Raw genomic sequence first — 25,066 nt, forward strand, 5'->3', positions numbered from 1 at the left:
ATGTATGATACTGGATGCTTGGGGCTGGTGCACTGAGATGACCCAGAGGGATGGTATGGGGAGGGAGGAGGGTTCAGGATGGGGAACACAAGTATACCTGTGGTGGATTCATGTTGATATATGGCAAAACCAATACAATATTGTAAAGTTAAAAAATAAAAAAAATTAAAAAAGAGAGATACCAGATGGTCTGGTATTCCCATCTCTTTCAGAATTTTCCACAGTTTATAGTGATCCACACAGTCAAAGGCTTTTGCATAGTCAATAAAGCAGAAATAGATGTTTTTCTGGAACTCTCTTGCTTTTTCAATGATCCCTTAGAACTAACCAGATTCTTCTCTCTAAAGATCTTTTGTAAAGATAGAAGCATAAAAGGCTAGATTTCCAGGCAATGTGAATTTTTTCATGTTAGATCTAATAATTCAAATTCTCTAACCAATTCTTTGTCTTTAAAAATAGAAGTCATTAAATACTAAAGCTTGCTACCAACTCTAACTCTAAGCCCAGCTGAGACTCTTACCAGATATGTATCGACTTGGGTTACTCCTGAAGCGATCATCGACTAGAATAAGAGCCCCCCAATCATTCTTGTGTCGAATACACCTGTTAAAAAATAGGGAGAAAGTAAGATAAATACAACAGTGAAAACAGTCAAATTTCTAATGGGACAGAGAGAAGATTGAGAAAATTAATGATGTGTCCTTTAATAAAAGTCATGATTATGAATAAGGTTTATGGAAACTACTCAGTACAATGTACCAGAGAAGGTGTATTTAAAAACACCCTACTTTTGCCAACTACTGATAACTTACACCCAAAAATGCTACATGCATTCTATTTCAAAAGTCAAGAAAATTATAAAAAATATTTCCTCCAAACCTTCCTTACATATACAGAATATTTTTTACCTTATACTAGCTGTAGATTTTATGTAGATAACTTTTATTCTGATTTAACAAGTTTTTATCATAAATAAGTTTGTAAAAAATTTTTTTGCACCAATTGATATAATCATGTAGTTGTTCTTTTTAAACTGCTAATATGGTGGATTACACTAGCAAAATTTCAGATATTGAGCTTACCTTTCTTTCATTCCTAGAATAACCACTATGGCTATGGTGCATTATTCTTTTTATGGATTGTGGGGCTCAATCTGCTAATTGTTTTATTTTAAAAATTATTAAAGATTTTTAAATTTAATGGTTCTTTAGCACATTTACAAGGTTCTACAACCTATAACACAATCTATTACAGAATATTTTAATCTCACCAAAAAAGAAACCCCATGCCCATTAGTCTCCCTGAATTACTCAGATCATTTCCCCTAACCCCTGACAAGCAGTAATCTACTTTCTCTTCATATGCATGTGTGCATGCAAAGTGGCTTCAGTCGTGTCCAACTCTTGTAGCCCACAAGGCTCCTCTGTCCATAGTATTCTCCAGGCAAGAATACTGGAGTGGATTGCCATGGCCTCCTCCAGGGGATCTTCCTGACTTAGGGATCAAACCTGTCTCTTACCTCCTGCATTGGCAGGTGGGTTCTTTACTACTAGTGCCACCCTGGGAAGCCCCAGATTTATCTGTTTTGGACACTTCATAAACTAGAATCTTATAATATATGGCATTTTATGTCTGGCTTCTCTCACTTAGCATGATGTTTTCAAGGTCCCTGTATCATGTATTATTACTGAATTGTATGAATATTCCACAATTTATCTATACATAAAGCCTGATCATTTTGAATTGTTTCCACTTCTGACTATTATAAATAATGCTGCTATATATATTTGTGTACAAGCTTTTATGTTAATACATTAAAAAAAAACTCTTGAGTATAAACTTAGGAATAGAATTGCTAGTTCATATGGAAACTCTATGTTTAAATTTTGAGGAACTGCCACATTTTTTTTTCCAATGCAGTCGCACAATTGTACATTTCCATTAGCCACGCATGAGATTTCCAGTTTCTCCATAGCTTCATTAACACTTGTTATTGCCCATCTTTTTCAATATACCATAAAAGATATGAAGTGGTACTTCACTCTGGTTTTGATTTATATTTCCCTAATGACTAACATAGAGAATGCAATGGCAACCCACTCCAGTACTCTTGCCTGGAAAATCCCATGGATGGAGGAGCCTGGTACGCTGCAGTCCATGTGTTCGCCCAGAGTCAGACACAACTGAGCGACTTCACTTTCACTTTTCACTTTCCTGCATTGGAGAAGGAAATGGCAACCCACTCCAGTGTTCTTGCCTGTAGAATCCCAGGGATGGGGGAGCCTGGTGGGCTGCCATCTATGGGGTCGCACAGACTCAGACATGACTAAAGTGACTTAGCAGCAGCAGCAGCACTGACTAATGAGTTTGGGTAGGCTCTGGGAATTCGTGATGGACAGGGAGGCCTGGTGTGCTGCAATTCATGGGGTCGCAAAGAGTTGGACGTGACTGAGCGACTGAACTGAACTGAATGACTAATGATGTTGCACATCTTTTCATGTACATACTGGTCGTGTGTCTTCTTTTTTTTTGAGAAATATGTATTTAAATTATTGGTCAAAATTAAAATTGCACTGTCTTTTTATTGTTGAACTCTATAAGAGTTCTTTATATATTCTGGAACTAGACTCTGATCAGATACATGATCTGAAATATTTTAAAAGCTTTTGCCTAATCCAAGGTCAAGAAAATCTGCACCTTGTTAGCCCTTGATCCATTTTGAGTTAACTTTTCTGTACAGTGTGAGGTAGGGGTCTAACTTCATTTCTCTTGCATTTGTTACTGTTCAGGCGCTAAGTTGATCCAACTAGTTATGACCCCATGGATGCAGCACGCCAGGCTTCCCTGTCCTTCAATATATCTTGGAGTTTGCTCAAATTCATGTCCATTGAGTCAGAGAAGCTGTCTAGTCATCTTATCCTCTGTCACCTCCTTCTCCTCCTGTCCTCAATCTTTCCCAGCAGCAGGGTCTTTTCCAGTGAGTTTGTTCTTCCCATCAGGTGGCCAATGTTTTAGAGCTTCAGCTTCAGTAACAATCTTTCCAATGAGTATTCAGGACTGATTTCCTTTAGAGTTGACTGGTTTGATCTCCTTGAAGCTCAAGGGACTCTCAAGAGTCTTCTCCAGCACCACAATTCAAAAGCATCAATTCTTTAGTGCTCAGCCTTCTTTATGGTCCAACTCTCATATCCATACATGACTGCTGGAAAAATCGTAGCTTTGACTATACGGACATTTGTTGGCAAAGTGATGTCTTTTTTTAATTGAATGATAATTGCTTTACAGAATTTAGTTGTTTTCTGTCAAACCTCAACATGAATCACCCATTGGTATACATATATCCCTTCCCTTTTGAACTTCCTTCCCATCTCCCTCCCCGTCCCAACCCTCTAAGCTGATACAGAGCACCTGTTTGAGTTTCCTTAGCCATGCAGCAAATTCCCTGTTGGCTATCTATTTTACATACGGTAATGTAAGTTTCCATGTTACTCTTTCCATACATCTCACCCTCTCCTCTGCTCTCTCCATGTCCATAAATCTATTCTCTATGTCTGTTTCTGAATTGCTGCCCTGTAAGTAAATTCTTCAGCACCATTTTTCTAGATTCTGTATATATGCATTAGACTACAATATTTATCTTTCTCTTTCTGACTTACTTCACTCTATACAATGGGTTCTAGGTTCATCCACCTCATTAGAACTGACACAGAGGTGTTCCTTTTTATGGCTGAGTAATACTGCATTGTGTATATGTACAACTTCTTTATCCATTCATCTGCCGATGGACATTTAGGTTGCTTCCATGTTCTAGCTATTGTAAATAGTGCTGCAATGAACAATGTGTCTTTTTCAATTTTGATTTCCTCAGGGGATAAACCTAGGAGTGGGACTGCTGGGTCATATGGTAGCTTTATTCCTAGTTTTTTAAGAAATCTCCATACCATCTTCCATAGTGGCTGTATCAATTTACATTCCCACCAACAGTGCAAGACTGTTCCCTTTTCTCCACACCCTCCCCAGCATTTACTATTTGTAGACTTTTTGATGATGGCCATTCTGACCAGCATAAGGTCAGAATTGTAGTTTTGATTTGCATTTCTCTAATAATGAGCGATGTTGAGCATCTTTCCATATGTTTGTTAGCCATCTGTATGTCTTCTTTGGAGAAATGTCTTTGGAGAAAGGTCTTTTCCCCACTTTTTGATTGGGTTGTTTGTTTTTTTGGTATTGAATTGTATGAGCTGCTGCTTTTGGAAATTAATCCTTTGTCAGTTGTTTCATTTGGTATTATTTTCTCCTATTCTGAGGGTTGTCTTTTCACCTTGCTTACAGTTTCCTTTGCTGTGCAAAAGCTTTTAAGTTTAATCAAGTCCCACTTGTTTACTTTTGCTTTTATTTCCGTTACTCTAGGAGGTGGACCACAGATGATTCTGCTTTGATTTAGGTCATCAACTGTTCTGCCTATCGTTTCCTCTAAGAAGTTTGTAGTTTCTCGTCTTATATTTAGGTCTTTAATCCATTTTGAGTTTATCTTTGTGGGTGTTAGGAAGTGTTCTAATTTCATTCTTTTATGTGTAGTAGTCCCAGTTTGTCCAACACCATTTATTGAAGATGCTGTCTTTGCCCCATTGTATATTCTTGCTTCCTTTGTCAAAAATAAGGTACCCATAGGTGCATGGGTTTATTTCTGGGCTATCTTGTTCCATTGGTCCATATTTCTTGTTTTTTTGCCAGGACCATGTGTCTTGATGACTGTAGCTTTGTAGTATAATCTGAAATCAGGAAGGTTGATTCCTCCAGCTCCACTCTTTTTTCTTCAGACTGCTTTGGCTATTTGGGGTCTTGTGTTTCTATATGAATTGTGAAATTTTTTGTTCTAGTTCTGTGAAAAATGTCATTGGTAATTTGATAGGATCACATTGAATCTGTAGATTGCATTTGGTAGTAAAGTCATTTTCACAATATTGATTCTTCCTACCCAGGAACATGGAATATCTCTCCATCTGTTTATGTCATCTTAGATTTCTTTCATTGGTGCCTTAAAATTTTCTGTGTACAGTTCTTTTGTCTCCTTAGGTAAGTTTGTTTCTACTTATTTAATTCTTTTTGTTGCAATGGTAAATGGGATTGATTACTTAATTTTTCTGATTTTTCATTTTTAGAAATATGCAAGTGATTTCTGTGTATTGATTTTGTATCCTGCAACTTAGCTAAATTCACTGATTAGCTATAGCAATTTTCTGATATCTTTAGTGTTTTCTATGTACAGATCATGTAATCTGCAAACAGTGAGAGCTTTACTTTTTCTTTTCCGATCTGGATTCCTTTTATTTTTCTTCTCTAATTGCTGTAGCTAGGACTTCCAGAACTATGTTGAATAATAGTGGTGAAAGTGGACACCCTTGTCTTGTTCCTGATCTTAGGGGGAATGCTTTCAGTTTTTCACCATTGAGAATAATGTTTGCTGTAGGCTTTTCATATATGGCCTTTGCTATGTTGAGGTAGGTTCCTTCCATGCCCACTTTTTGAAGAGTTTTAATCATATGTGGGTGTTGAATTTTGTCAAAGGCTTTTTCTGCATCTACTGAGATTATCATATGGTTTTTACCTTTCAATTTGTTAATATGGTGTATCACATTGATTGATTTGTGTATATTGAAGAATCCTTGCATTCCTGGAATAAACCCCACTTAATCATGGTGTATGAGCTTTTTGATGTGTTGCTGAATTCTGTTGGCTAAAATTTTGTTAAGGATTTTTGTGTCTATGTTCATCAGTGATATTGGCCTGTAGTTTTCTTTTTATGTGTTGTCTTTATCTGGTTTTGGTATCAGGGTGACGGTGGCCTCATAGAATGAGTTTGGAAGTGTTCCTTCGGCAATTTTTTGAAAGAGTTTTAGAAGGATAGGTATTAGCTCTTTTCTAGATGTTGATAGAATTCTGCTGTGAAGCCATCTGGTCCTGGGCTTTTGTTTTTTGGGAGATTTTTCATCACAGCTTCAATTTAACTGCTTGTAATTTTGTTGTTGTTCATAATTTCTATTTCTTCCTGGTTCAGCCTTAGAAGATTGAACTTTTCTAAGAATCTGTCCATTTCTTCTAGTTTATCCATTTTATTGCCATATAGTTGTTCATAATTGTCTCTCATAATCTTTTGTATTTCTGCAACCTCTCCTTTTTCACTTCCAATTTTGTTGATTTGATTCTTCTCTTTTTTTCTTGATGAGTCTGGCCAAAGGTGTGTCAATTTTGTTTATCTTCTCAAAGAACCAGCTTTTACTTTTATTAATCTTTACCACTGTTTCTTTCATTTTTCATTTATTTCTGCTCAAATCTTTATTTCTTTCCTTCTACTAATTGTGGGGTGTTTTGGTTCTTCTTTTTCCAGTTGTTTTAGGTGTAGTTAGGTTGCCTATTTGATGTTTCTTGAGGTAGGATTGTATTGCTATAAACGTCCCTCTTAGAACTGCTTTTCCTGCATCCCATAGGTTTTGAGTTGTCGTGTTTTCATGGTCATTTCTTTCTAGAAATTTTCTTATTTCCTTTTTGATTTCTTCAGTAACCTGTTGGTTATTTAGAAACGTGTTGTTTAATCTCCATGTGTTGGTGCTTCTTACAGCTTTTTTCTTGTAATTGATATCTAGTCTCATAGCATTGTGGTAGAAGATGCGTGATGCCATTTCAATTTTCTTAAATTTACTGAGGTTTGATTTGTGACCCAAGATGTGGTCTATCCTGGAGAATGTTCTATGTGCACTTGAGAAGAAGCTGTATTCTTCTGCATTTGGATGGAATGTCCTGAAGATATCAATGAGATCCATCTCATCTAATGTATCATTTAAGATGTGTGTTTCCTTATTAATTTTGATGATCTGTCCATTGGTGTGAGTGGGGTGTTAAAGTATGCTACTATTATTGTGCTACTGTCAGTTTCTCCTTCTATGTCTGTTAGTGTTTGTCTTATGTATTGAGGTGCTCCTATGTTGGGTGCATAGATATTTACAATTGTTATGTCTTCCTCTTGGATTGATCCCCTGATCATTATGTAGTGTCCTTCCATTTCTCTTGTAATCTTCTTTATCTTAAGGTCTATTTTGTCTGATATGAGGATTGCTACTCCAGCTTTCTTTTGCTTCCCATTTGCATGGAATATATTTTTCCATCATCTCACTTTCAGTCTACATGTGTCTTTAGGTCTGAAGTGGGTTTCCTGTAGACAGCATATATATTGGTCTTATTTTTGTATCCATTCAGCCAGTCTGCATCTTTTGGTTGGAGCATTTAATCCATTTACATTTAAAGTAATTATTGATACATGTGTTCCTACTGTCATTTTCTTAATTGTTTGGGGTTGATTTTGTAGATCTTTTTCCTTCTCTTATATTTCTTGACTATATAAATCCCTTTAACATTTGTTGTAAAGCTGGTTTGGTGGCAGTGAATTCTCTTAACTTTCACTTGTCTGAAAAGCTTTTTATTTCTCCATCAATTTTGAATGAGATGCTTGCTGGGTAGAGTAATCATGATTATAGAATTTTTCCCTTTCAGTACTTTAAATATATCCTGCCAATTCTGAACCAGTCAGTTGTTCCATGTGAGGTTCTAATTGTTGCTTCTTGACCTGTGTACAGGTTTCTCAGGAGATAGGTAAGGTGGTCTGGTTTTCACCTCTTTAAGAATTTTCCACAGTTTGTTGTGATCCACATAGTCAAAGGCTTTCACATAGTCAATGAAGCAGAAGTTTTTTATGGAATTCCCTTGCTTTCTCTGTGATCCAACAAATGTTGGCAATTTGATTTCTGGTTCCTTTACCTTTTCTAAACCTAGCTTGTAGTTCTCAGCTCACACACTGCTAAAATATAGCTTGAAGTATTTTGAGCATTACCTTACTAGAATGCAAAATGAGCACAACTGTGTAGAAGCCTGAACATTCTTTGGCACCTTCCTTCTTTGGATTGTAATGAAAACTGACCTTTTCCAGTCCTGTTGCCACTTGCTCAGTTTTCCAATTTTGCTGACATACTGAGTGCAGCATTTTAACAGCATCATCTTTTGGGATTTGAAATAGCTTAGCTGGAATTCCATCACCTCCACTAGCTTTGTAGTAATGCTTCCTAGGGCCCACTTGACTTCATACTCCAGGATGTCTGACCCAAGGTGAGTGATCACACCATTGTGGTTATCCATTTCATTATGATCTTTTTTGTATAATTCTTGAGAATTTTAATAAACACCTTAATTTATAAAATCTAATTTGGATTGATATGAACTTAATTTCAATAGTATACAAAAACACTGCTCCTGTAATAACAGTTTCTTCCCTCCTCACACTGTGTTATTTCTTTAATTTAAATTTTATCTTTAAACATTACACCTGTGCAGAAAAGTGAGTATAGCAGGCCAAGTTGCTTATCTCTAAAAATGTCTGCATATAAAAGCAGCCCTTGGTTGGCTTTTAGATTTCAGGAAGGTTCCAATCACAAACTGATAAGAAAGTCTCTCTGTGTCTAAAATGTCTATGCAAAAATAAGGTTAATGCCAAACATGTGCTTTTCTTCTGAGAGTCTAGACTTTGGTAAAGTGTTAGGCAGAGACTGCCTATATGACCAGTCCAAATAAAAACACTGGGTGCTGAATCTTTAACAAGCTCTCTTGGTTGGCAATTATACACACAGGTTACCACAATTCATTGCTGGGAATCTAAGAGTGCCCTGTATGACTCCATTGAGAGAAGACACTTGGAAGATTGTGCCTGACTTCTGGAGCTTTGCCTGTGTGCCTTCTCTTTGCTGTTTTTGTTTGTATCCTTTCACCGCAATAAATCTTAGCTGTGTATACAGCCGTTTGCTAAATCTATCACTGCTCCTGGTGAATAACTAAATCTAGTTATGGTTTTTGGGAGCCCCAAGACCCATGCTTATTACCACAGACATAAAATTACTGCTTTATGCAGTTGCTTTCAAAAATCATATAGGAGAAAAAGAGCTACCAAAATATACTTATATTGTTTTTTATATTTACCTATGAAATTACAGATCCTCCTTATTTCTTCATATGGATGTAAGTTACTGATTAGTGTCCTTTCATTTAGCAAGAAAGAGACTCCTTTTAGTGCTTCTTGTACAATTAAGATTTCCAAAGATTAATTCTCTTGGTTTTTGTTTGAAAATGTTCTCAGTTTAGTTCAGTCGCTCAGTCGTGTCCAACTCTTTGCGACCCCATGAACTGCAGCACACCAGGCCTCCCTGTCCATCACCAACTCCCAGAGTCCACCCAAACCCATGTCCATTGAGTCGGTAATGCCATCCAACCATCTCATCCTCTGTCATCCCCTTCTCCTCCTGCCCTCAATCTTTCCCAGCATCAGGGTCTTTTCAAATGAGTCAGCTCTTTCCATCAGGTGGCCAAAGTATTGGAGTTTCAGCTTCAACATCAGTCCTACCAACAAACACCCAGGACTGATCTCCTTTAGGATGGACTGTTTGGATCTCTTTGCAGTCCAAGGGACTCTCAAGAGTTTTCTCCAACACCACAGTTCAAAAGCATTAATTCTTTGGGGCTCAGCTTTCTTTATAGTCCAACTCTCACATCAATACATGACCACTGGAAAAACCATAGACTTGACTAGATGGACCTTTCTTGGCAAAGTAATGTCTCTGCTTTTTAATATGCTTTCTAGGTTGGTCATAACTTTCCTTCCAAGAAGTAAGTGTTCTATTTCCTCCTTAATCTTTGAAGTATAAATTTGCCAGATATAGATTCCACTGATGTTCTTTTTCTTTCAGCACTTTAAATATTTCAATTTATTGCCTCCTTTCCATAGTGTTCAGTAAAAGATCTGCTAATCGAAGTGATCCTGTATATGGTTTTTCTCTTGCTGTTTTCTAGATTCTCTTTTTGTCTTCTGATAGTTTGATCACAACATTCTGATGTATGGATCTCTTTGAGTTCAAACCACTTCAGAGTTTTCTGCTTTTCTGAGATGTGGAGATCAGTGTTTTTCACCAAATTTGTGAAGTTTCCAGCCATTATTTCTTCAAAAAAATCTTTCTGTTCCCTTCTTTCTCTTTTCTTCCCCTAAGACTCTTTTTATGTGTATGTTGGTATGCTTGATGTGGTTGTACAGGTTTCTGAGGCTATCTTAATTATTCTTCATTTTTCTTCTATCTGTTCCTCATACTAGAAATCAATTCTTTCTTCTTTCTCCTCAAAACCGTTGGTGAGCCCCTCTAATAAATTTTTCATTTCACTTATTGTACATTTCAACTCCAGAATTTCCATTAGGTTCTTTTTTTTAAAAAAATTCTAATTATTGATATTCTTCACTTGGTGAAACATCATTCCCATAGTTTCTTACAGTTCTTTAGACATAATTTTCTTAGTTCTTTGATCATATTTAAAATGGCTTTATATACCAACTTCAACCTCTTTAACTCCCTTAGAGATAATTCTTATTGATTGCTTTCAAATCTTCAAAACAACTTTTAACTTTGTCACCCCGGACATTGTCTACACTGGTACATGTTCTTTAGGTTATGTTTATTCTGTTGTTGGGTGGAGTACTCTATAATGTCAATCTGATCTAGTTGGATAACAACATTGTTTAACTCTTTTATCTCCTTACTGGTTTTCTGTTTCCTACTGCTAGCTATTGGGTTGGCCAAAAAGTTCATTTAGGTTTTTCCATCACGTCTTATGAAATTTTTGACCAACCCAGTATTATTGAAAGAGGAATTTTAAAGTCTCCAACTTTACTTGTGGATTTGTCTATTTCTCTATTCAGATGTCAGCTTTTGTGTCATTTATTTTGAGGTTCTATTTTTAGGTGAATACACAATTACGATTGTTACGTCTTTTTAGATAAGTGTTCCTTTTACCATTATGCAATTTTCCTTTTAGCACCCCTGTAATTTTCTTTGTTCTGAATTCTACTTTGTCTTGATATTAATATAGTTATTCCAACCAGTTCACTGGGGAAGAAGATCAGAATTCAAATTATCAATCTGTCTAGTATGATTTACTTTTCATAGTACTCAAATAGCAGCTTTATGTATTTTATCCAGGTTTTTAAAACAGTATAGAATGCACTTATTCCATCTTATCTAGAACTGAAACCTCCAGACATTGTAAGAAGTTAATTTTAGCTTGTAAATTTTAATTCTTAATGAAATACACAAGCACAGTTTAAAAGTCAAACAGTTTTATAATATTATAATAGTTTCAATAAAACCAGAATTCTCTTTTGCCTACTCATATCACATCTTCAGTTCCCAATCTCAGAAACAATTAATTAAAAATACTTTAGGTAGTTCTTGTGGTCATTTGTCTTGGATTTTAACCACTATAAATTATGTACAGATTCTTCCTATGCTGCTGCTGCTAAGTCGCTTCAGTCGTGTCCGACTCTGTGCGACCCCATAGACAGCAGCCCACCAGGATCCCCCATCCCTGGGATTCTCCAGGCAAGAGTACTGGAGTGGGGTGCCATTGCCTTCTCCGGATTCTTCCTATAGAAGATGCTTATTTCATATTACTCCTCTCCAATCTCCTAGTACAGTTATATCACAATTCTTTTGCATATCAATATTCAGTGGCTTATCATGTATAGATGAAATTACATGATGGACTATGATTATATTCCCTTTCTCGTATGTTTTTGTCTACCTTGGAGTTACTAACTCTCTTTCTCCCTGTTCTTGCTTAATTTTCTGTTTTCTATCATTAATTAGTTCCCACTTTGTCACAGCTGTGAATTTTTTTTTCAATATGGGCAAACCTTCCATCCTCAAAAACCAATCTAGACTAACTACTATGGGACTGCCGCACAGATTCATCCTAGAACCTTCTTTCTTGTTTTGGGAATTCCACTTTTCTGGGTTGGAACTCCAGTTTCTTGCATCCTTGGTATTCCTCTTTCTGAATTTTCTCTTCTTTGATAAAGCGTATCTTTCAGTAGAATACCGAGAAACTGTGCATTTGAAGCAAACGCTTCAGGTCCTTTAACACTGAAGGCTTTATTTTGTCTTATAGTTTATTGATCATTTGGGGGTTGCTTAGAACATAAATTCAATGGCACCCTACTCTAGTACTTTTGCCTGGAAAATCCCACGGACGGAGGAGCCTGGTAGGCCGCAGTCCATGAGGTCGCTAGAGTCGGACACGACTGAGCGACTTCACTTTGACTTTTCACTTTCATGCACTGGAGAAGGAAATGGCAGCCCACTCCAGTGTTCTTGCCTGGAGAATCTCAGGGGAAGCCTGGTGGGCTGCCGTCTCTGCGGTCACACAGGGTCGGACACGACTGAAGTGACTTAGCAGTAGCAGCAGTAGCAGTAGAACATAAATTGCAAATCAAAAATTTCCCTCAGATAGTTGAAGATAATTTTTAACAGTCTTCTGGCTTCTGGTGTTGCTTTTAAGAAGTCTATTTCAATTTAGACTCCATATCTTTTGTATGAGAGTTGTCTTTTTTTCTCTGGATGGTTTTAGGACCTTTTTCTTTACCTTAGGTACTTTGAAACTGCATAGTGAGGTGCTTTGTAGCTCTTCCCCTTTACTGGTGCTTGAATGTGTCTTTTCATCAGGAAACTACATTCTTCAATTCTGAGCATTTTTCTTGAATTATTTCTTTGACATATTTCTTTATTTTCTCCAGTCTCCTCACATGGAGCTCTTATTTATCAGAAGTTGGTTCTTGCATACTGCTCCTCTAATTTTCTAGTTCTTCTTTCCTATTTCTCTTTGATTTTTGGATGTGGGAAATTCTAATTTTTCTCTCCTAAATCCAATTCTACATTTAAAATCTGTTGCTACCATATTAATGTCTAGGAATGTTTTCTTATTTTCCATTCTTGTTTTACGGAGGCACTATCTTACCTCCCTATGGATATTACCAATAGAAATTTATAAAGTTTTCTTCTGTCCCAGGGTTGGCAAAATACAGTCCAGAGAGGAAATCTGGCCCACATCATATTTTTGTATAGCCTACAATCTAGGAATGGTATTTACATTTTAAAGGTTAAATAGAAAACAAAAAAGAACATGGATGCAGACTGTGTGTAGCCTGAGAAACATAAAACATTCTTGTCTGGCCTGTTACAGTTTGCCAACCCCTGTTCTATTACACTGTTTCTGTTTTCTGCAAGTTCTTCCACCTACAAGGAATTCCACCTTATGATACTCTCTTGTGATATTTTAAAGTAATCCAAGATTCCAAGGCATCAGACCAACATAAGACAGGGTGTCCACCTGTCTTAGAGAAGAACACTGCACTTTCCTGCCTTGAAGATATAAGATTGTCAGCTGAGGGAAAAAAAGAGAATAGAGTTCTCACATTCAGTAGGTAGACTTTTCTTACCCCCCATCTTTTATTCCTTCTTAGCTGTACCCATAGTTAGAGAATATAGACTCTCTAGTTCATTATATCCAGAGAGTAAACCTGGATGGAGCGGGCTGTCTAACTACTTCTTATACTAACATGTAACCAATTCTAGAGTAGCTCCAAGTCCTAAGTTTTTCTATGCTTGAATCTGGAAGATCTTATTAGCTTTCAAGACTATAGATTTAAATTTCAGCTTTCTCTTGCCTGTTAAGTCATTCAGTCATTCATCTGTTTTTCTGTGTTTAAAATTTATTGACAGTTCATCTGTTACTATCTCTTCTCCCACTCTTTTCATGTCTATAGATTTGACATTTTTATTCCTATACTATTATGGGATTTTGAGAGGGGGTGAAAATTAATATAAATGTTTGATTTCTCCATAGGGACTTTAAAAATCTAAATTTTATATGATACTCTTTTGTGATGCTAAGTTGCTTCAGTCGTGTCCGACTCTGTGCGACCCCATAGACGGCAGCCCATCAGGCTCCACTGTCCCTGGGATTTTCCAGGCAAGAACACTGGAGTGGGTTGCCATTTCCTTCTCCAATGCATAAAAGTGAAAAGTGAAAGTGAAGTCGCTCAGTCGTGTCCGATCTTAGCAACCCCATGGACTGCAGCCTACCAGGCTCCTCTGTCCATGGGATTTTCCAGTCAAGAGTAGTGGAGTGGGGTGCCATTGCCTTCTCCGACTCTTTTGTGATACTTTAAAGTAATCCATAGGTTCCGAGGCATCAGACCAACCACAAAATTGGAAGGGCAGGATAGGAAGATGGATACTGTCAATTGTTATATAATAACACCGTTTTATAAAACTGTTGAAAATCAATGTAAAGTCAGGGTGCCATTCTATCATGGTCCCGCTTTGGTTTATGTTTAAAGTGCTCTATAACAGAAAGGCATTAACAAAATAGTTCAGAGAAAAAGGTTTCACCTTTTCTTTTTCCCACTGTTTTCATACTGCCTTGCTCAAATGAATTATGCCCACTTGAGACAAAGATTATACTTCAGTAAAGCAGAACCGTTAGGAAACTTATAGTGCAGTTGTAACCTGGTCACAAAACCATCTGGTACATTCCTGAAAGCTGTTATTACATTTCATGGGCTTATATTACTTCAAATACGCTAAGAGTCCCATGTGGGCTTAAAAAAAAGATAACATTTTTTAAACTCAATTTGTTTCTGCTTACTTTAGTCCTTCTAGACATATCTCTTATAAGAACAGTGCCTTAGTAATAAGCACCTTTTATGTCAATCAATACACATTACAAATTTTACCATATGATGTAAAACATTCACTTGATTTTTTAGTGGATGTTTCTTTGTAATAAGTTGCTACTTGTTGATTCCATTTCTCTAAAAATCAGTAAAATAACAGGCTGTCACTTTTTAATTAATGAAATAATGAAACTATAGTATTATATATCAATATTATAAACACATGCTTTTCTGAAATTCTTGAAAAGTATGTTTCAAAGCTCTAGAAATTCTCTGCTCAATATGGTATAGCTGGAAAAGCACTGAACCTGGCATTTTTCACTAATTCAACAAGTACATACATCACATCTATGCCCCAAGATGAAACACAGTTGCTAAGAATGTAAAAATGTCTAATACATGTTTAGGGAAGGAGACAGATATATAAACAGGCTATTCCAATATAATGAGATATATGTTATAATAGAGATGAGTATAAAATGCTATGGGTTTCCTACAGAGTAAATAACTCTAGTTGGAGAAATGTTAAAAAGTCTTCATGTAGGACATGACCTCTTCAACTAGGTTTTAACTGGTAAACTTACCAGATGAATTGTACGTAACTTGAATGTGACAGCAAAGACTAATGAAAGGATATGGAATATTTAATAGTTTAATAATGAGATGTTTATATTTAATAGTGAGAATTTTAGTGGATACAGGCAGGGCATAAGGATGAAAAAGCAAGTCTTAAGGTTTTAAATGTAGGTGGGGTCAAGACGTGAAGGTGTATTTAGCAGCTATGTGACATTAGGCAAGTAATTTCATCTTCACAACCTGCTTAATATATGTAGAAAAAGTTTATAAATGACAAAGTAAGATACAAATATACTTTTGCTTCAGATGGTTTCTGAAAATTCAAGGTATTGCTCATACTGAGAGAAAAAATAATCAACTGATGTAAAAATATTTGTTTTCCTGAAATTCAACATAGTAACTAAAAGTTAAGAATTTTAAAAACAAATATTCAGGCTCCCCTAGAAACTATTTGTTGAATATTAAAATTCTAATACAACAAACAGGTCAACCAACAGGGAGAGACAAAGTAAGTAGATGGAATGCTTCAAGGACAATTTCCAGTGCAACTTGATGCCAAGTACAAGTGGGATTTCTAGGAAGAGAAGGGCAGCAACTTAACCGTATCAGTAGGTTAAACACAGAACTGAATAATTCAGTTTGAACAGAAACAACTACAGAATATCATTCTGAAATGATGGGGAGGGGAGTAGGTGATGTGTTTTAGGACTTACTTTAGCTGTTGCAGTCCTATGTCATCAGCATATGTAAATCTGAACAGAAATGTATTCTGGTCTGCTTAGGTATAAATGAGCTAATGTGAATAAACAAGACACAAGAAAAATATAATTTCTAGATTGGTTAGGGTAGGTAATGATTAGCTGCAGGTCTTCTGGCTGAACTGAAAATGTGTCAAATGGCCATGTTTTCGTGATTTTGCCCTTAACCTGTGTTCTTCTATTTGAATTTTCCGAATTTTATTTGTATAGCTTCACAGGAAAAAACTATTATATGTATAAACTAATTACAATTTCAGAAATAGAAAATGATAAAATGTTAAATTAGATCATAAATAATCTAATAATTTTAGTGTTCATAAATTTAAAGTGTTGATGTCTTGTAGGACAGCAGTCCCCAACCCTTTGGGCATCAGGGACAAGTTTCATGGAAGATAATTTTCCCACAGATGGCAGCTGAGGGATGGGGCAGCGGGGAAGATGGTTAGGAGGGTTTCCAGTGTAACTGGCCGCTCATCTCCTGCTGTGTAACCCAGTTCCTAACAGGCCACGGATGAGAATGAGTTGGGGAACCCCGCTGTAGGACCTCATGTGAAATTATGGTATAAAATGGTGTTTTAAAAACTAGTTCCACAAAGCACAAATCTTAACAGACCACAATCTTTGGAAAAAGGAGTACACTATAATTAAATATTACTGTCAGGGAGTTGTATTCTCTAGTACCATGAACACAGTTTGTTTTTAATTGCTCTTAGTTTGCTTTTCACCCATAAGATCATCATTTGGGTTCTGATGTTCACAAGATAAAATTTTATTGTTTGGTGGTGAAATTCTATAAACATCTACTGAGCACTTCTGTTGTACACTCACTGACCAATCATAAATCTTTGAACTTAAGAAACACTGAGTTTCATTTATTTCACTGACTCTTTCAACTTTCACTTCTGACATCAATCACTGAGAATATACCAGTACTGAGTGTTCCAGTAAAATAAAATTCCATCAAATTTATTTATAAGGAATAAAGCAGCAAGACTAGCTGTACACATAGTCCTGGTTGGAGATAATATTACAGTAGTGTTATATTAAATTTCACTCCACTTACCTACCAAGGGCCTGGTTTAAGGCCCTGTATGCTTGAATTTCATACCATTGACGACCTGGTAAAAGACCTCTTAATTTTGAATGCTGATCATTATACTGTCTCTTCAGTTCAACCTATAATTTTAAAATATAAAGAATACAGTAGATAATTAAAGCTCATTTAAAAATCACATTAACTTCTAACATTTTGAATATCATTTAATTAGGGTAGAAAGATTTTTTTTTTCATACTAAACTTTTTTTTTTGGTCATTTAAAACATTTCCATTCACCTTAACACTACCTAAATTCATACATGAACATAATTAATCAGCTCTGTGACAATATCAATCAGTTTTAGACATAATTTATGTATGACAAAATTCTCAAACTTTTAATGTACATGTAGATAAATTTTAATAAATGTAACCACCATCACAATCATTATTTAAAATATTTTCACTTCCTAAAAATATTTTTCTATCCTTCTTCAGGCAATTTCCTTTATTGCTGACCTGGTCAACCAATGATCTGTTTTCTGTTTTGCTTTGTATAGAATTCTATGTAAATGTTATTATACTGTATGTAACCATTTGTGTTTTTTTTTCATCTAGCATTATGAGTTTGGAATTCATTCATGTTGAAACATACATCAGTAGTTCATTATTTCATGTTATTCAGCTTGATAATCTCTGCTTTTTAATTGGGATGTTTAGACTATTTATATTCAATGTAATTACTGTCATGCTCAGTTTTCAACAAGAAAATGCGTGCTAAGCTGCTTCAGTCATGTCTGACTCTTTGTGACCCTATAGACTTCAGCCTGCCAGGCTTCTCTGTCCATGGATTCTCCAGGAAACAATCCTGGAATGCGTTGCCATTTCCTCTTCCAGGGGATCTTCCCAACACAGGGATTGAACCTGAGTCTCTTATGTCTCCTGCATTGGCAGGCAGATTCTTTATTGCTACCGCTGCCTGGGAAGTCCCAATTACTGTTATAATTTGGTTTAAATCTACAGTATAGAAAACACATTCTTCTCAAGTACACACTTCGAATATTCTCCAAGATAGACTATATGATGGGCCACAAAATAAGTCTTAAGAAATTTAAGACTGAAATTACATCAAGTATCTTTTCCAACTATAATGGTAAGAAATTAGAAATTAGTAACATTAGGAAAACTGAAATATTCACAAATATGTGGAAATTAAAGACTATATACCTGTACAATCAATGGGTCAAAGAAATCAAAAGAAAAATCAAACAGTATCTTGATACAAACAAAAATGGAAACACAAGAAACCAAACTATGGGATGTAGCAAAAGCAGTTCTAAGAGAGAAGTCTATAGCAAAAAAAAAAATGCCTACATTAAGAAAAAATAAATATTTCAAATAAACAACATAACTTTACATCTTAAGAAATGAGAGAAAAAGAACAAACTAATCTCAGCAGGAGGGAAACTACTAAGACAAGAGCAAAAATAAATGAAACAGACCAGAAAGAACAACAGAAAAAAAAAATTCAATAAAACTAAGAGTTGTTTTTTAAAGATAAATAAAACTGATAACCTTTTGCTAAATAATTAAGCAAACAAAAAAGCGTCAAGCAATGTTACAAATGAAAGCAAAGATTACAACTGATACTACAGAAATACAAAGAACTGTAATAAGAGACTACTATAAATAGCTATTTGCTAAAAAGTGGATAACCTAGAAGAAATGGATAAATTCCTAGAAACAATCAACCTAACAAGACTAAATCATAAAGACACAGAAAATCTGAACAGACCTATAAAAAAGGACATTAAAGCAGTAGTCAAAAACCTCTCAAACAAAGAAAGGCTCAGGACCAGATAACTTCATTGGTGAAACTGAAATTCTACTAAGCATTGACACCATTCTACTAAGGATTGACACCAATTCTTCTCAAATGATTCTGTAAATACTGAAGAGAGGAGAACATTTCCAAACTTACTTTAAGAGATCCCCATTTCTCTCATACCAAAGCATGTAGGGACACTATAAAAAAGAGAAAATTATAGGCCAGTATTTTGAGTGGCAAAAAAACTCTCGACAGAACAGTAAAAGGATCATACATCATGATCAAGTGGGGTTTATCCTTGAAATACAAATTGGTTCAACATACATAAATCAATAATTGTGACACACCACTACCACAAAATGAAGAATAAAAATATTATCTCAATAGATGCAGTAAAAGCATTTGACAAAATTAAACATCCTTTCAGATAAAATTTTCAAAAATGAGGCATAGCGAAATGTAGACTCAACATAATAAAGGTCATAGAGACAAGCCCATAGATAACATCATACTTAAAAGTGAAGAGCTAAATGTTTTTCCTCTGAAGTCAGGAATGAGAGGTGCCCTCTCTTACCACTTCTATTTAACAAAGTACTAAGTCTTAGCCAGAGCAGTTAGGCAAGAAAAGGTAATAAAAGGCATCCAAATCAGAGAGGAAGAAGTAAAACTGTTTGTTTGCAGATGACATGATCTTATATGTAGAAAATCCTAAAGATCTACCAAAAAACTCTTAGAACCAATAAATGAATTCATAAGGTTTCAAGATACAACAATCAACATACACAAATCAAAATAAACATACTAAATAGTGTTTCTATACACTAACAACAAACCATCCAAAAAAGAAAAAGAAGAAATGAGGAAAACAACCCCATTTACAATAGCAACAAAAAGAATAACATTCTTTGGAATAAATTTAGCCAAGGAGGTGAAAAACCTTTACACTAAAAACTATAAAACACTGATGAAAGAAACTGAAGAAATACAAATAAATGGAAAGATTTTGTGTTTGCAGATAGGAATAATTAGTATTGTTAAAATATCCTTATTACCCAAAGTTATCTACAGGTTTAATAAAATCTCCATCAAAATCAAAGTGACTTTTTTTTACAGAAATAGAAAAACAATTCTAAAATTTGTATGGAACCACAAAAGACCCTCAATAGTCAGAACAATATTAAGAAGAAAGAACAAAGCTGAAGGCAACACATTTCCTAATTTCAAACTTTGGTAATCAAAAGTTTGATTTACATCAATTTATAAATTTTATTTATATTAAAAACTTTACTAATAAAAAAAATATGGTACAGGCATTAATCACTCAGGCCAATGGAACAGAAGAAAAGTTCATAATAAATCCACACATATATGGTTAATTAATCTTAGACAAGGGCAACAGGAACAGACAATGGAGAAAGGATAGTCTCTTTAGGAATGGTGGTGGGAAAACTGGATATCCACGTGCCAAAGAAAGAAACTGGATCCTTATCTTATACCATATATAAAAATCAATTCAAAATGAATTAAAGACTTAAATATATAATCTGCGACCATAATACTCCCAGAAGAAAACAGGAAAAAGCTCCTTAGTCTCAGCAATGATTTTTTGGATATGACACCAAAAGCACAAGCAACAAAGGCAAATAAAACAAGTGGGACTACATTAAACTAAAATGCTCATATATAAGCACTGTACACAAGAAACAACTGACAAAATGAAAAGACAACCTACGCAACAAGAGAACCATACATCTGATAAGAGGTTTATATCCAAAATATAAAAGGAACTCACGCAACCAACAACCAAAAAAAAAGTAAAAAACAAAAGAAAACCTGATTTAAAAATGAGCAGAAGTCCCAAACAGGCATTTTTTCAAAGAAGACTCACAAATGACCAGTGGGAATATAAAAAGGTGTTTAACATCACTAATCATTACCAAAATCACAAAAGATGACAAGTATGAGCAAGGGTATGCAGTAAAAGGAACGCTTATACACTGCTGGTGGGAACATAAATTGGTATAGCCATTATGAAAAATGGTATGGATATTCCCCCAAAGAATTAAAAATAGAACTACCATATAATCCAGCAATCCACTATTGGGTATATATCTAAAAGAAATAAAACCACTGTCTTGAAGAGATGTGTGCAATCCTACGTTCACTGCAACATTTTTCACATATGCAAGATATGGACACAACCCAGGCATCATTGACAAATGACTGAATGGATAAAGAAAGTGTAAACTATACACACACACGTGTACATACAATGGAATATTATTCGGCCATAAAAAGGAAAGCTTGTCATTTGTAACAACATGGATGAACCTGGAGGATGTTATACTAGTGAAATAAGCCAGACATAGAGAAACACAGCCATGACCTCACTCATACATGGCATCTAAAAATGCTAAACATATTGAACTCAAAAGTATGTGGTTAGGTAGTAGGTGAGGGGTGGAGGAAATTGGGAGATACTAGGTAAAAGACTAAATTATCAGTTAGTGAAGTGAAGTCGCTCAGCTGTGTCTGACTCTTTGCGACCCCATGGACTGTAGCCTATCAGGCTCCTCCGTCCATGGGATTTTCCAGGCAAGAGTGCTGGAGTGGATTGCCATTTCCTTCTCCAAGGGATCTTCCTGACCCAGGAATCAAACCTGGATCTCCCGTGTTGCAGGCAGACGCTTTCAGTTATAAGATGAATAAGTTCTGGGATCTGAATGTACAGCATGGTGACTATACTCAATAGTAATGTATTGTACACTTGAAATATGTTAAGGCCTTAAGTGTTCTCACCACACACTGAAAAAATAGTAACTATGTGAGGCAATGTTTATGTTAATTACCCTGATTATAGTAATTTTACAATATAAATTAAGTCACCACACTTTACACCTTAAATATATGCAGTTTTTATTTGTCAATTATATCTCAAAGAAACTGGGGGAAAAAGAGGCCCATACAGTGCTGTGCCGAACTTTCTGCTGGCTTTGATCCTGGTTTTAAAAAGATGGATCCCTTATTCCTGCAGTAAAAATCTTTCCTGGCATCAAAACAGACCATAAATAACAATGAAAGTAAAATGAAAAACTGTTCTGTTACCTAATACACAATGAGCTCATACACAATCAATAACAAAATTTCACTACTAAAAGTGAATAATCTGAGAGAAAGCAAGTCATCAAAGATGAATGATAAATGGCTAACTGGTAATGATAAATGGTAACTGACATGAAAAGATGTTCAACCTTAATAAACCAAGAAATGCAAATTTAACATTTCCATTGTTTTCATTTGTAGAATACTGAAAAACATTTACCAAATGTATTTATATTTTCCAGTAACTATAGATAAATGTTAGTGTGTACATGGATATTCATTACATCTTTGTATTGAAGAAAATTAAGAAACAATCAAAATGGACATCAAGTGGATCAATGAAATATATTACATTTATTCTGAGATAAATATTGGATTATTATACAAAAAGCAATAGATCTGTATGTTCTGACATGGAAATTAAGCAAGATATATATTAAAAAAAAAAAAAAAGTAAAACACACACAACACATACATACAAATGGCCAGGTATCACGTTAGGAATAAGGACCACAATTTAGAGCAATGTCAGTTTTAAACTACCCCCAAAAAGATTTAAACCAAACCCTAACAAGAACCTGGAGAAGGAAATGGCAACCCACTCCAGTACTCTTGCCTGGAGAATTCCGTGGACAGAGAAGCCTGGTGGGCTGCTGTTCATAGGGTCGCAGAGTCGGACATGACTCAAGCGACTTAGCATGCATGCATGCACTGGAGAAGGAAATGGCAACCCCTCCAGTGTTCTTGCCTGGAGAATCCCAGGGACAGAGGAGCCTGGTGGGCTGCCATCTATGGGGTCGCACAGAGTCGGACGTAACTGAAGTGACTTAGCAGCAGTAGCAGCAGCAGCAGCAGCAGCTAACAAGAACCACAGGGAAACAATTTAAAGACTGTACTTTGAGCTTTTCCCACATATCCCCAAATATATTGTCAAATCGTGTCTATATAAGTTCAAAACGATCAGTTACTAACTTATCTGCCTAAAAAATAAAAATCAATATTCTCCAGAGAATGATAACAGAATCCAGAATCTCTATTATGTACCATTCACAATGTCCACTCTACAATAGAAATTACTAGAAAGATATCAGTAATCAAGGAAAAAGCAAGCAGTCAATAGAAACCAATTGAAAAAGGGCTCAGGCGTTGGAATTAGCAAAGACTTTAGCTGTTATAAATATATTTAAATAACCTAAAAACATACGGTTTAATGACTGGAGTTTAGAGAATCTCAGTAGAAAAGTGGAAATATAAAAAAGATCCAAATAGAAATTTAAAAAAATAGAATAGCTGAAAAAAATTCACCAAATGGGTTTAACATAATGGTGAAGGCAGAAAAATTACTCAGTAAATCTTAAGACAGATCAATAGAAATAACGAAACATCAATTAGAGCAAAATAACTTTATACACACTAAAGACACTGGTTAGTGTAAAAAAAATCAGAGCATATAAAAGCAGTTGATGATAATCTAAACAAATTTAAAAATCAAGGCTGAAACTACTAATGCATTTGATACAATATTTACTGCCTCAAAGGCTCCACTATTAAAGGATATCAAGAATTTCTCACTTTCTCGAGTGACTGCATCTACATTCATTTTCTATCTAGACAATAACACAGAGACTGTGTTAAATTCAACTTCTGCATCTTTTCTGGACTATCTAGTCCTTGAAGTTGATATTATAACCATATAATTTTTCAAAGAGACTCAATTAATTACAGGGCATAAAACTACATTCCTAGTAGTACAACTGTCACACCAAAGGGTACCACATACCCAGTCTTCATCTGGACTTCGTAAGAACCTTTAGAAGTATGTCATTTCAAAAGAGATGAACATATACACGGTCAGAACATATGGTATACACAAATCAGACTGACCTATTCAAATATATAAGTTAATGAACTCTTTCCTGTAAAAAGTAAAATGCAAGTTATTTTTTCAAATTGAAATACAGCTAATTTGGGGGGCTTCCCTGGTGGCTCAGACAGTAAAGAATCTGCCTGCAATGCAGGAGATCTGGGTTCGATCCATGGGGTGGGAAGATCCTCTGGAGAAGGTAACAGCTACCCACTCCAGTATTGTGGCCCGGAAAATTTCTTTGATAGAGGAGCCCGGCAGGCTACAGTCCACAGGGTCGCAAAGTAGAACACAACTGAGCTACTTTCAGTTTCACTTTTCATAGTTAATTTACAATGCTGTATTATAAAATGTAAGTTCTAAGTGAAAGGAAATAATGTATTATGATTTTACATTTTTCATACACTGAATTAAAAAGGGGAGTTATGCTTTAAGCTGCTTTCAAGAATGCTGTAGAAACATTAAAAATAGCATCTAAATTATAAAAATTGATATAATGAAAAGAAGAAATTTTTGGTAACAAAAAAACCCCACTAAATTCTGTTCAATATTTATAATTTTAGCTGTGTGCAAGGTATCTGTGATAGGCAGTAAGAATACAAAGGTAAGTGAAAAATATTTTCTGCCTAGCAAGAGCTTACAGGAATAGAAATGAATGAGTACAAACGGCCATCAAGTAAATACAAATGTAACTCTGATTACAGTGTACAGAAGTTAAGAAACCATGCCATGTATTTGGTACAAGGGTAACGAGGGCCTTACTAGGAAAGGCAAAGAGAAGCGAAAGGAGGCCCAGTTCATAACACATAGAACTTAAGTGACAAAGAAGATATGGGGATGGGGCTTATTAGAGAGGGAAAAGTCAAAAATGATTCAACAGTTGCCAGTCATTGACAGAATCCAGTAACCCACCAAGAGAAGACAAAAAGTACTTAAGTTTAAGGAACAAGATAAACTTGGCTTCAGTTCAGTTCAGTTCAGTTCAGTCACTCAGTAGTGTCTGATTCTTTGTGACCCCATGAATCGCAGCATGCCAGGCCTCCCTGTCCATCACCAACTCCCGGAGTTCACTCAAACTCATGTCCATCGAGTCAGTGATGCCATCCAGCCATCTCATCCTCTGTCATTCCCTTCTCCTCCTGCCCCCAATCCCTCCCAGCATCAGAGTCTTTTCCAATGAGTCAACTCTTCGCATGAGGTGGCCAAAGTACTGGAGTTTCAGCTTTAGCATCATTCCTTCCAAAAAAATCCCAGGGCTGATCTCCTTCAGAATGGACTGGTTGGATCTCCTTGCAGTCCAAGGGAC

At 35.6% G+C, this 25,066-nt stretch overlaps 1 protein-coding gene across 1 annotated transcript in view; it reads right to left on the reverse strand.

Annotated features, from left to right (window-relative positions):
- Window positions 1-25,066, reverse strand: part of BRIP1 (BRCA1 interacting protein C-terminal helicase 1) — a 179,296-nt gene that overhangs the window by 8,236 nt on the left and 145,994 nt on the right. The window contains 2 exon segments of the mRNA XM_010861591.1: window positions 521-603; window positions 16,994-17,106. Of these exon segments, the coding sequence (XP_010859893.1) occupies window positions 521-603; window positions 16,994-17,106 (196 nt within the window).

The sequence above is a fragment of the Bison bison genome, unplaced genomic scaffold (assembly GCF_000754665.1).
Source record: "Bison bison bison isolate TAMUID 2011002044 unplaced genomic scaffold, Bison_UMD1.0 scf7180017864472, whole genome shotgun sequence".
Lineage (NCBI taxonomy): Eukaryota > Metazoa > Chordata > Mammalia > Artiodactyla > Bovidae > Bison > Bison bison.